Source organism: Brachyistius frenatus, unplaced genomic scaffold (genome assembly GCF_029030835.1).
Source record: "Brachyistius frenatus isolate BFR_SWC_R1_liver_20210118 unplaced genomic scaffold, ASM2903083v1 Contig_52, whole genome shotgun sequence".
Taxonomy (NCBI): Eukaryota; Metazoa; Chordata; class Actinopteri; family Embiotocidae; genus Brachyistius; species Brachyistius frenatus.
The window spans coordinates 2,627,683-2,641,330 of NW_027210651.1; the positions used below are offsets into that span (position 1 = coordinate 2,627,683).

Below are 13,648 nucleotides of genomic sequence, written 5' to 3' on the forward strand. Positions count from 1 at the left end.
TGTAGTAAAAGGTACGAGGACAGTGTCAGCATGAGTGTAACCATACAAGAATACATGGTATATGCATTTTGGGCTGATTGTTTTTTCTCATTCAGTCTGATTCACGCAGAAGTCACAATAGTACATTGTGGTTTGCGTTAAAGGTTACACCTGAACAAGAGAAACTCTCAAAAGTACTAAACTTCCCAGTTAGTCACCTGTTTTTGTTTTGTTAAATTATTCCTGTTCGCTCTGTGTCTCTTCCTTCTGCAGTGTTGGCAGACAACCTGAAGTCCAACCCGGGGATAAAGTGGCAGTACTTCAGCTCAGAGGAGGGCATCTTTACCATCTTCCCTGCCCACAAGTTCCAGTGTAAAGGAAACTACGAGCACCGCAGCAGGTACAGAACAACCACACTTCCCTTTTCAAATTAGTTTCTTCTTTGTTATTTAGCTCTTTTTCAGGTTAAAGAAAAAAAAAATAGTGACTCTGCTCCAAGTTACTATAAAATATACTGTTTGTCAGCAAATATCACACAGCAGACGTCTGGGACAGAGCGGCCTGAGGTTAGAGCCACAACAAGTCCTTCTGGCCTTCATCTTCCTCACCCTCTTCCACCCTCTGCCTCCTCCTCTGCCAGTTGCTGTGGGGTGGCCCAGAGGGCTTGTTGATGGCATGCTGCCCTCGTACACCCTGACCACACATGCCCTTGGCAGGAATGTGGCTCATACCACTAAAGCCCGTTGGAATTTCACACCTCCAGTGTTGTGGTGTTTTTTTTTGTGGCCGCGACTGAAAGACGTCTCTCTTTTGCTCCCTTGTGCATTTTGCATCAGCGCTCTTTCTTTCTTTTTCTTTTTTTTTTTTTTTTTATCATGTCTTTTGGGTGTTCTTGCTGTTCAAGTCAGCAACCTGGCGTATGGCCATGGGAGGAATGACGTTGCTTGCCTTACTTCAAGTATGAATGAGGCTTTGTGAGCACATCCCGCCCTTTCTGTGCCCTGTGTCTTCTAGTCCAGCAGACCACACACACAGAGGCACTGACCTCCCAACACTCTGCCCCCCTGTAGAGCCCACCCTGCTTTAAAACATGTGCATTATTAACACGTATTGTGAGACACACCTCAAATGCTAATCTTCAGAAATCTAGGAAATATTCATATATGTGGTTTAATATTATAAGGCGAACCAAGCGCTTCATCAACTCTCTTTGTGGTGAAGGGAATTACTTCAAAATAATGGATTTTGGCCTTTTTGTGCGCTATTGGCACAGAGGAGCCATTCATAGTTGTACCTTTTGCATAATGTCAAAGTCTTTAAAGTTTCAACGACAACAAGCCAACAGGTCTGCCTACATCTTTTTAACTCTGATAGTACACCATGACCTAATATTGTTCCTGCGAAGAAGAGCTGTGGTCTCAGTGACACTTCTTCCGAGTAAGATTAAAAACAATCTGCCATTTTCCTTTCCAGAAAGTTAACCATAGATTATTTTCTTGCAGTTTTGTACCGTGATCTCTTGGGCTTGAAAATCATATTTCATAACTCACAATCGCATGAGAATTTAACTGAATTACAAAAATTGTTTCATGACCTTTGAATCTTGAGGGTGCCTTCTGTAATTTTAGGAAATTATGCACACATAGTTTGGGATTATTAATTCTGCAATGACAGCATGAGATGGGAGAAAGTGTTGAACCTCCTCCAAAATTCAACAGCTGCTGACAGAATAGTGTTGGGAATTGTACAAATATTTCCATGTTGTGAGGTGTTTTATGTGCTCATGTGTCTGTATGCGTGTTTGTGTTCTTGCAGGCCTGTGTACGTGTCTGCAGTGCGTCCACAGTCTAAACACATCGTGGTGATGGTCGACCACGGAGCGTCTGTAACTGACACCCAGCTTCAGATCGCCAGGGACTCGGCACTGGTCATCCTCAACGCCGTAGACGAACATGACAAGGTTTGTGAAAGGGAGCAGACTTTAAGAAATATGCTCAGATCGTCATCTACTTTATAGCTCATGAAACAAGTTCAAATGCTTTGGGAAATCAGAAATGACTACTAACCATTAGTGACATCAGTGTTACTCCAATAGAATTGTTTTGATTTTGTTTTTGCTCCTCCACAGATCTCCATCTTGTCAGTGGCAGATACGGTTCGCTCCTGCTCTCTGGACCAGTGCTATAAGAGCTTGTTGTCTCCGGCCACCAGCGAGACTAAGAGGAAGATGAGCACCTTCATCTCCAACATCAAGGCCTTTGATGGAGCAACACAGCATGCTGCAGGCTTCCAGAAGGCCTTCCAGCTGCTCCGTAACACCAGCAGTCTCAGCAAACAGAGCACCAGTAAGACACACGAAAGAAGGCACTAATTTTAAAGTTTTGGGATGCGGTATTGTAGGAATGTGTAGTTTTCTGTGTGCCATCTCCAGTGATCAGGTTCTGCTCTTTTGCAGGTTTTGTTGGCATATTTTTCCCTTTAGAAATCAGAACGATGATTAGCTACCTCGATCATTAATGCATGATATTAACTGATATGTCTCGTGTGTGTGTGTGTGTGTTACTTGTCTTTTTTCAGCCACAGACATGGTGATCATTTACCTTTCATCTGGTATCACGTCACGAGAGTCGTCAGAGCAGGAGAAGAGAGCCACGCTGAGTGTGGTCAGAGAGGAGAACCGACACCTCAACAACTCGGTCATGATCCTCACCTATGCTCTCATGAATGGTAGGTCACTCATATTTAGGAGTGGATCTTGTGTCCCTGCATTCAAGCACTGTCATGTTTTCTGCTGCCACTCACTTTTCTACACAGTTTATATTTTTTTCTTACACGGAGGGCAGCTCAGAAAAGGGTTTCAGTAATGTGAAAGTAAAGGGAATTAACAAAGGTAGCTGAGCTGCTCGTTATCCCTCAACAGTTGAAGGGTAAAACAATTATTTTAAATCTGATTTTAATCCATTTTTACAGTGTTCGAAACAAACAATAAAGGCCAAGAAAAATAGGTACCAAAGGAATCTCATTTGTATGTTAATAAAGAGGAACAGTAGCATTTTGCTGACAGTTTGGACTTTTATTCGGTTTTCAGTTTAGTAAAGACAGTTGTTTTTTTTTAATGTAAACTATGACTTTTCACACCCTTTTCAGGCATCTGCAATGTGAAATACACTAAATTGAAGTGGTGGGGCATTTTAGTTAGTCTTGGAACACATAGTCATGCACTTATGTCCATTGTTTTATTTTATTAGGACATTTACTTGGTTTAAAAAAGCAGTGTGGCTGAAATATTTGGTCATTTCTGAAATTAATCCCCAACATGGACCAGTTGAGTCCATTTACTGTACATCCTCTCCGCATTTCTTCCTTTGCAATATCTCGTCCTGCATTCCTTCTTGGCTCTGCTGAGCGCCCGTTACTGTGTGTTCGATATCTCAGCGTTAGTTATTCTCTGTTCACGGGTGCAGTGTGTTCAACAGAAGACTGAAGGTTAGAGAAGGGCGCTGAAACTTCAAAGGCTTTTTGTTTTCTGTGTGTGTCCATGTGTTGGTGTGTGGTGTGTATGCTTCCTTTTCCTCTTTTATTGTCCTTGTCCATCCATCTGCCTCCTCTAATTCCAGCCTCCTTGTGCAACACACACACACACACACACACACGCACACATACACACGCGCGCACAACGCACGCGCGTACACTCACTTCTGCTGTGCATGCATTAGTCCACCATTAATACAAATCATTTTTGCATGGGAGAATGGAAATGAGGTACATCTAAGAGAGCAGAGAGTGAGACTTCAAAGGGCGTGCTGCTCACTGCATGTGTGACTGACAGAGGACCTTGGCTCTTTAAAGAGAGATGATGAAAAGGATTCAGAAATCTATCGTCCTCTGAGTTTATTAGCATTGCAGATTCAAAAAAACATTTGTTTTGTTGCTGACGCTGTTGCGCACAGCTGAAAGGCCCACTGTGGGTGTGGGAGTCTTATTCCCTGCATCCCCTGCCAAATGTGATGTGCTGATTGTTCAAGGAGATCAGCAGTCTCCAAGCAGTACAATGCACAGTTGTGTGTGTGTGTGTGTGTGTGTGTGTGTGTGTGTGTGTGTGTGTGTGTGTGTGTGTGTGTGTGTGTGTGTGTGTGTGTGTGTGTGTGTGTGTGTGTGTGTGTGTGTGTGTGTGTGTGTGTGTGTGTGTGTGTGTGTGTATTTGGGATGCTCATATCCTTTACCAAAACAGTGTTTGTCAGCCTGACTAAAATACTGTCTGGTCAGATAGAATATGAAGTTTTGACTCTACATGTCGATTCTAGATTTTATGTTTCTTCTTTAGTCTTTAAAGTATCAAGAAATATTCTAATATATAATTTCAGATGCTACAGCTTTGATCTGACTGTATGGTCTTTCATCATAGATATTTTAAGGCATTCAATTGCTTTCAATGTTTTCTAAATTAAAGGTACCCTGGGGACCACTAGTAGCACTTGGATGTAATGTTTTTAAAATGGGGTGTATGATGCACCTTAATGCAGGCAGGACTCATTCCCTGTGATGTAGTAGAGCAGAGCTTTAATGTATGTTTACTGATGGAAGTCAATAGATAAATACTACAACATACAGCAATGACAAAAAAAAAAAGACAATTAATACCAAAGGTACCATCACTGTTCATAATTTGTTGCCTAAAAGGGAGAGCAGTAAGAAGAAGCCAGAGGAGACACGGTCCCATTCACCAAACAGGCCACGTTAAAAAGCTAGTAATTGGCAGTTAAGTCTGGTCACATAAAGAGATGTAGCTGCAAGAAAACGCAGAGGAGAAGAAGAAAGATAGCTCGCGAACATCAATGTTCTTCTTCTCCTCTGCAAAAATGTTAAAACATTGGTTTTACATCTGTTTAATGAGGATGGAAATACATTCAGATCTCCATAACTTTGCATAACTTTATCTTTTAAGAAGTAGATTTTCCCCCAGAATTCCAATATTTTTGGGAAACTCTAGGTATGTCAGGATCTTCACATCCGTTCTAGTGAGAACAGCAAGAATTGCTTCTCCTGTTAAATCAAAGCGAATAATACCTGTGCTTTCAGCTAAATTTCCACTTTTTGTCCGTTTGACACTGCCACCCATGGTGACGCTGCCTCTCGTCTGTGGCCCAGTGTGGTGATCAAAAGAGCAGAGCCTTGGCATTAAAAAAGGATTCTGCTGTAATCCATTCAATGATTGGATGCTGGCAGACATCCTGCTCTATCTTTCCCAATAGGTTGTGGAGTGCCAAATGTTCCAGGTGACAGCTGTAGGGGCCTGGCCGTAGTTATTCATCCTCCTCTAAATGACCTTATGTGGCTTGGAAAGATAAAGCCTGAAGTGTGCATTAACGTCTCAGCTGTATATTTTCTTTACAGTGATGAGGGATTTATTTATGTCACCATCTCCGAGCTTGACGGATGACGGCTGGGTTCGGCAGATGCATGGGATCGTACGGATAGAGCTTATAGAGATCATGAAGTGGATCACAAGTTCGGCCCTGCATGTGTGAAATATCTCTGCTGCTGATGCTAAATCAGTTGAGGAAATTCACGTGATGGAGTTCATTATGATCTAGTTTAAAGCAACTCTTTTGCGGCCGGACCATGTGAACGGCATGAGTTTAATTGTTCTAAGAATAAACGTCCCATCACACGAATTGTTTTGAATTCAGCTCATGTTTGGTGCCAGGAGTGAGATTTCTTCTTCCTAGCTCTTTGAAGGAATTGTTTGTTTGTTTGTTGTTGTTTTTTTTACAGCTATTGGAGAACGAGAACAGTGGGCTGCCTTTTATATTAGGAATTTTAAGTCATGTGCTTTTTTAAAATTTTTTTTTATTGAAGACCTGTTTACTGTCTTTAGCTCCCTTTCAACCACTCCCTTTTATTTTCATTTTGCACAATCACCCTGTTCAACAGGCCTGAAACTAAACCTCAGCTACTTACTTGTTCTTAATATCCCTGCTTGATTAGATCAAACGCATTTCAGAATTGATTTCTGTTTTTTGCAGAGGGAGTCACAGGCCTGAAGGAGCTGGCCTTCCTGAGGGACCTTGCAGAGCAGAACTCGGTGAAGTACGGCGTCGACCGGACGTCCAACCGAGACCGCTCCTCTGTGGCGGCATCGTCCGGCTCGGCGGGAGCCTCCGCGATGCCGGTGGTGAAGGGCAGTATGATGGTGCTGAACCAGCTGAGCAACCTGGAGACAACAGTGGGCCGCTTTTACATCAACCTGCCCAACCGCATGATCGACCTGGCCCGCTTCAGCCTGCCCTACTCCGACCCAATGGGAGACGGTGAGTAGCCCGGACCCAGCTGACAAACTCCAGTCTGAGCTGATTTCAAATTACATTTACATTTCAGACTGTAATTTAGTTTTGAACTCAGACCAAAGGAACAGAATAGATTAGAATAAATAATATCAAATTAATTTCAAATGAAATCACATTATATACGGGGAGTAAAACAATTAATCAAATTGAAATTCAATTAAGTGGTAAATCTTAAGATTTCAGTCGATGGTTGTAATACTACAGGTCTTAAATCAATGGTGAAGCCAGTTTTTCATCAGCAGAAGAGAAACTGGTGGACCTGTTTGCAGTACAATCAAACAAAAAAAGTAAAAAAAATTATTGCAGCTGTGATTTATTGCAAAAAATAAAAAAGTAGAGATGCAACCTGTCGCCTGAAACATGTAACAGCTCACTGTGGAAATATTTAAAACTGACCTACTGTCAAAAAATGCATTTAATGACTTGTCTTGTTTTGTTAACTTATGACAAACTCTGTGTTTCCTGTGACTGTTTCACAATAAAAGCCAACCTCTGTTTTGACAGTTAAAAACTTTGAATGTGTGCAACCATAAGAAGTCTGATTCAGCTGTATGAGAGTGAAGAGATGAGTGGGATCAAACTAAAAACACTAGTGTTGGTTTCAGTGTGAATTATTTGTTTGTCGGTACACTGTTTGAATCCTTTGCAAGAATTGGCTAATCTCTACCAATTAAAATAACTATAAAGAGGTAATAAAAAAAAATAATAAAAAAAAACTGGCTCAGCACAGGCAGAAACAAACATGCACACATGGCTCAGTGAATCAGAATAACCTGAGGGATTGCATGAACCCTACTTAGATGCTTGTTCTTTCTCCAGGGTTCATTATGACTGTGAGCCGGCCGTGTTATTTCGGTAACCTGCTGTTGGGCGTGGTTGGCGTCGATGTGAACCTGGCCTACATCTTGGAGGATGTCACCTACTACCAAGACTCGCTGGCTTCATACACCTTCCTCATTGACAACAAAGGTCAGTCAGAGAGAGACGGGGGACCAATCAGCACAGAGCAAACATTTTTGTTTGGCACCTGACTCTTCCACGGGTGCACGCTTGTCCTTCATTGCATATGACTTTGCCCTAGTTGTGGTCAGCAGCAGTAACAGCAGTAGCAGCAGAGTTTGTATGTGTAGCAAGCCTTCAAATCTGTTTTCTTCAAGTCAGCCAGGTAATAGAAAACACAGCAGAGTCAATCAAAGCCACACGTTGCTGCGTGACCCAGCAAACATCAATCAGGAAAAATTCTCCAGTGGTCCACAATACATTTCTGTGCATATTCAGGGTACCAATCTTTATTAGTCACAGGCTGTGAGGAGCCTTCTAAGCACATTTAAGTGTACTTGTTTCACATACAAATGGAATTACACTTTATTTTGTCTGTCTCAACTTCCTCGACAGCCATTATCCCTTATTAGACTTAATTGACATCTTCTAGGCTGCACTGGCGTTTCTTTGGCATTTCACTCTCTGTTGAGCCATGCCTCAGTGCGTTGCCTCAGTGTAGGGCGGTTAGTGCTCGTGTCCGGTCTTGGTTTGTCTTGGCCTCAGCTGAGGGGGTCTTGACTCAACTACTGGTGCTTTACAACGGCTAAGTTGTGCTCTGTGAGGCCAGAGGGAAGTGACATTAATGGACAGGTTTTTTGATAGATGGCACTACAGCTACAGATCGGCACCCTTTTTTTTTTTTTTATACTGAATGATATTAGGTAACAAGAATTTAAAAAAATGAATTGCCCTTCTGCTGAGCTAATATGCTAGTTACAGAAAAACTTTTGAAAATCTGACAGTACATTGACAGATCTGTACTGTTTTGTGTTTAATGAAGAGCGCGTTAATAAAGAGTTTCTAATTTAGAAATGTAGAGTGGAGATCAGGGGAGAGCCATGCAGAGCTATTTCAGCTCATTTTTGTCACAGATGCTCAGATGTTGATCCAAAATTCAGTTGCAGTCTTTAGTCTCTTTTCTGAAAGAGCCCTGCATCCACTGCTGACAACACAGAGATGAACAAGAACAATGTCAGAGAAAGAGGAATGTCAGGAATGTGGAGAGATGAAGTTTGAGGTCCTTGCACGTCCTCCAATTTGCACAACATTTTGCTGTAAAAACACAGCCTTTCCCAGACACTGTAAAAACAAACCATAATTAAAAGTCAAATTTGACCCAGCGCAAAGGTAAATTTAACTTAACGACTTCAAATTTGAAATGTTAATCCAGAGGACAGGGAAGGCAGGCACATCTATCTGTGTTGACTGGTAACAGAAACCACAATAACCTCACTTAATTAGCGTTTGGTTTTGAGCCTCCAAGGCAGTGTCTTGCTAATCGGAGGCACGAATGAGAAAGGATTAAAAATGCAGGAGGGGAAGGCAGTGTGGAGGAGGAAGGAGAGAAGGACCAGGGGGAGACGTTTGGTGGAGACGGTGGCTATGAGAAGGTGGGAGGGAGGAGAGGAGTGAGGTGAAGTAAGTTGGAGGAGAGTCATAAGACACGTGCAAAGTAAAAGACACTTATTCACCTGGGTTTAGCAAGTGAATATTTAACTATTAAAGGTAATTATTACGACGGAATTTTTGCAGCTGTGTGGATTTCGCTCCTTTTCTCTGTTTTTCAATATGTCTGTTCCCCCCCCCCGTTAAAATGTTTGTTATTTTAATAAATATGCCATCAAATTATAGATTATTACTTCACCATGCTTATTAGTGTTGCAACTCCGCAAACATTGACAAATGACTCCCATTAAAGTTATAAACTGGCATTGAAATCATCTGCTGCCAATTAGAGTTTAGGTAAATATAATTTGGTAAATATACGGCTGACAAAGCTTCCGGACTTCTTGATGCTACAACAGACCACCTTTGGAGTAGTTATTGTTTACACAACATATCCAGAAGAAGACATAAAGTGGTGTATAGACGCACTTGTTGAGAACTGGTGTTTATAATATATGAGCAGTGGCAGAAACAACAACCTCACAGTCTCTTTGGCAATTTTAATGCACCTAAATGTACCTTTAAACATTATGTGTGTGTATTCTACTTCCCTACAACTTTATACTGTGCAGCCTACCTGTGGTGTTCCCCAGAACTCGATCCAAACAAACACAAGCAGAATAGGCCTGCATTATGTCTTGTAATTTGCATGTTAATTGGCAAAGAATTCAAAATAATGCTAAATACTAACAGTACCATGAGTAATTTATGGCATCTTGTTTGATTTCCCAGGTTACACCCTGATGCACCCATCACTGACGCGACCCTACCTGATGACAGAGCCTCCGCTGCACACGGATATCATCCACTACGAGAATATCCCAGGATTCCCTGCTGTCCGCCAGAATATCCTCAGGTAAGAAAAGATGAGGAACAGCTAGGTGGATAAAGAATCTGTTTTAAAGTTTAGAGTTGGTTTTAAAACTAGATTTCCCCGGGCCGTGGGTACATCTGTGCTATACTTTGTGTGCATTTTGTGATTCATAGTTTTGTGAATTCTTTTTGTTTTTGCAGCCTCCCTCTGGGCAGTCAGGTTATTGCTGTGCCAGTTAACTCTTCTCTGTCCTGGCACACCAACCGCCTCAGGGACAACAGCAAGGATGCGTACAATGTCAGCTACGCCTGGAAACTGGTAGGTGCCCATAAAAAGAAAAAACTAATAGCGCATGTGGTGACTGTTAGACAGTACAAACAACTCTATCTTGTTCTCATTATCTTTACAATTCTGACGTGAATAGAATAAACTCTGTGAGTAGACTCAAAACAAATGATGCAACGGAATTCAATATTTCCATTTCAATGCCAGTCGCATAGAGTAAGAATAACAAAAAGATTGTACCTCTGTAGCAGAACAAGTGCTAGCACAGTCAGTCATTGGCTCTTTTGTGGTGGGAACAATAATTATTTCATTTACTTTCTCTCTGTCTCTTCTCTCACTGTCTCAAGCTCTTTATCATTACTGTCCCACCGCCTGAAAGCAGTATCTTGATTTATGGTCCTGGCTTTGATGTCTCCACCAAACCTCCACCACCTTAAATTAGCTGGTGTAATTAAAAAACAAGTACTCCCACACCCAGAAACTGTCTATCCCTTGAATCTGCTTTTTCTCTCTCAGGTCCACAAGTGTCATGTTTTATGAACAAATGGCAACAGAACAGCAATAACATCATACCATAGTTTTGTTTTTTGATTTTTTTTTACATTTAGATTTTTTGGCAGGTGCAGAAATATCACACTTGATTTAAGCATTTCACTTTAGCCTTTTTTCTAAAAGCTTTTGACATTTTTTTGTTGTTGTTTTTTTGTCACGCAGGCACTAGAGTTCAAACATGTCACCTTTTGCCATGATGTTGGCAGCCGTGTCTGTTTGTCTAAATGAGCTTTCTGGTGCCAGAAAAAGAGTAAATTGGCCTAGAAAACAACAATCGAGAATAATTTGTTGTTTCCTTTCCTATTCTGTCCTTTTGTGTGGCTATTTATGCCCCGGGGCCTCCTTTAGGAGCATATCATATTCATTTGTGCTTATGACCAAAATAAATCACAAATGTGTCTTAAAAATGGTCAAGAAAGGGTTAAATTTCTTCTTGAGTTACTAGAAGCTCCTGGGTCTCTCTGAAAACTACTCACTGTATGTTTGACAGTTTGCATGACTCAGTACCAAAGTGACAGAATCTGGGAGCAGACTGACTCTGCAGGGTGCATTTCGAATCAGCGTGGTGAAAGCAGCTGTTAAACTGGACACATTTCAAACACTCGCTGTGATTGGTTGACAGTAAACACTGAAACAGAAAGCTGGGAGGGATGGTTGATGTGCAAGTCAGTATCACTTGCTTCTAGTTTAAATGCTGTTGGAGGAGAGTCAATAAACTATCAACACTGTTTTATTGATAAGTTCACCCTGGTCACTAAAGATAAATGTGTGCTACTTCTGGTGTAAGGGATCACCTGCCAAATACAATACTCACCCTCTTTGCATTCTGTAGCATTGTTTGGAGCATGTTGATGTTGGAAAATAAAGCAGCAGACCTTCTGTATGTTTGTTGTCAGCAAATCTCATGAAACAACAATGAATTCATGCCTCTAATTATTAGCAGCCTAATATAGCTAATTCCACTGTGCCATAGCGCTCCATTGTTGACCAAAGACACCTCAGTGAGCACTTGTTGCACACTGTTACACAAGGTCACATCATTTTTCATTTCAACGGGCACTGTTGTATATTTCAAGTCAAACCCACTAGCACACCAAATAACGTTTAATCCACAGCTGTAAATAGTCCCCGATAAATGTACTATTTAAATAGATTTCATTAAAAACTACAGTTCCCAGCAGTTTTAAGAAATAATTTGTTTTAAATGAAACCCTAAAGATGCAATTAATCAGTAGGATGAAAAAGCTTATTAGGCTAAGAGCCACAGAGAGGTTTGGGAAAATCACAAAGAATCAAAACACAGACGAATTTGTGGACATTAACAACGATATCGAATATCATCCGTTATATCCCTCAGAATGAAATATAAATTGAGGCCCTTTCTCTCTGTCTTGTCTTGTCCTCTAGGTTCAGGACACGTCCTTCATCCTGTGCATTGTGTACGTGCAGCCGGAGATCCCGGTGAAGCAGCTAAAGAACCTGAACACAGCTCCCAGTTCTAAGCTGCTCTACCACCGTTTAGACCTGCTGGGTCAGCCCAGCTCCTGCCTGCACTTCAAACAGCTCGCCACCGTCGGTAAGACAAGCAGCAAAAAATCCACAGACCTGTACTGATATATGACAACTTGAATAACTTTCTTTCTTTCTTTTTTTTTTTTTTTTTTTACCATAGTCAGCTCTAAAACACTGATTAGTATGTCTGAGTGTCCCTTTTCCCCTGTGTGTTTCTTTCCCAGAGTCCCCCACAGTGATGTTGGCAGCTGGTAGTTTCTCTTCTCCCTACGAGCACCTCAGTCAACCAGAAACAAAGCGTATGGTGGAGCACTACACTGCCTACCTGAGTGATAACACCAGGCTCATAGCCAACCCAGGCCTCAAGGTACACAAGCACAAAAGCCTGGGAACACACGTGCAAGTCACGCAAAGAGCTGCCTGAATCTTGTTCACCTGGAAAACACATGGCCAGCCCTGCAGTCAAATTACAGACACGCTCTCAGATATTCTTGCTTGTAAACACTTGTTAACATAATTCATGTGTCCCTTTCCCATACCCCTTGTGGTGTAATGGATTTTTATGATCTCTTAGAAGTCTTTTTTTGACTCCCATCTCTTGCAACATCTGACAAGCATTTTCAGGTTTCTTACATTGCATCTAAATATATATTTGTTTTATTCAAATGATGCTTTGCAACTTTAAGAAGGGGACTAACCCCCACACAGGTTTTGGCATTCCGTTCGCATTCCTGTCCTGGGGGGAGTTAGAGTTTGAACTCACAGTCCCAGCACTGATTCCCAGGCTAGTCTTAAAGACCCCCTCCAGTGACCTCATCGCCCCTTTCAAAATTGGAAGGCCGTCTGAAAATGTTTGTGGAATGTGATTCTTCAGGCTGTTTTTCAGGGCTTTAGGACCAATCAAGTGACATTTTTGCCCAAATTTAGGTTTTCTGAGCTTTGCTGTTTGATGACACCTCTCTTTAGCAGAGGGGGAATTATATAATTCCTATTATAAATGCAGCGTAAAAGAGTCCTGCTGTACCTGTTTCAAGTAACAGGATTCACGTTTTTTCTATTTTGTTTTTTGGACTGATTAGAACCAGACTTTTAAAGTCTTATCCAACTTACATTCAAGTCAACTCTAGATTAATCTTTTTCCACTCCTTCCTCAACTTATTCCTTCTCTTCCCTCACTATCTCCTTTCCAACCTCACTCTCCCTCTCCTCTTTATCTCCCTCCACCCTTCCATCCTTTCCCCTCTGCAGTCCTCTGTCAGGAACGAGGTTATGGCAACCAGTCATGTCACGGATGAGTGGATGACACTAATGGAAATGAGTAGCCTCAACTGCTACATTGTGCGCCGTTACATAGCAACGCCCAGTGGGGTGCTCCGGATTTACCCAGGATCACTGATGGACAAAGCCTTCGACCCGACCCGCAGACAATGGTGAGGCTTACTTTGGAGGGTGTGAAGAGGGGGAGAAAGGAGTGAAGGCGTGTGTGTACATGTGTGTTTTAGGAGAGAAAAAGGAAGTCTGAGATAGTGCGAGGTAGGTCGCAGTTAAAGAGAATAAGTGTGTTCAGTCCAGTTAAGGTTTTCTCAGCAAAGTGTTGAATAGTAATTAGTTAACTATTGAAACTTTTTAAATTTATGAATATAACAGAGGGTAACAAAACTGTCAGGAAACA

General features: G+C 41.7%; 1 protein-coding gene across 1 annotated transcript in view; it reads left to right on the forward strand.

Moving 5' to 3' along the window:
- Positions 1-13,648, forward strand: part of cachd1 (cache domain containing 1) — an 86,772-nt gene that overhangs the window by 58,234 nt on the left and 14,890 nt on the right. The window contains 11 exon segments of the mRNA XM_069704782.1: positions 253-379; positions 1,795-1,939; positions 2,108-2,324; positions 2,557-2,706; positions 6,006-6,290; positions 7,146-7,295; positions 9,546-9,669; positions 9,828-9,945; positions 11,872-12,040; positions 12,201-12,343; positions 13,225-13,406. Of these exon segments, the coding sequence (XP_069560883.1) occupies positions 253-379; positions 1,795-1,939; positions 2,108-2,324; positions 2,557-2,706; positions 6,006-6,290; positions 7,146-7,295; positions 9,546-9,669; positions 9,828-9,945; positions 11,872-12,040; positions 12,201-12,343; positions 13,225-13,406 (1,810 nt within the window).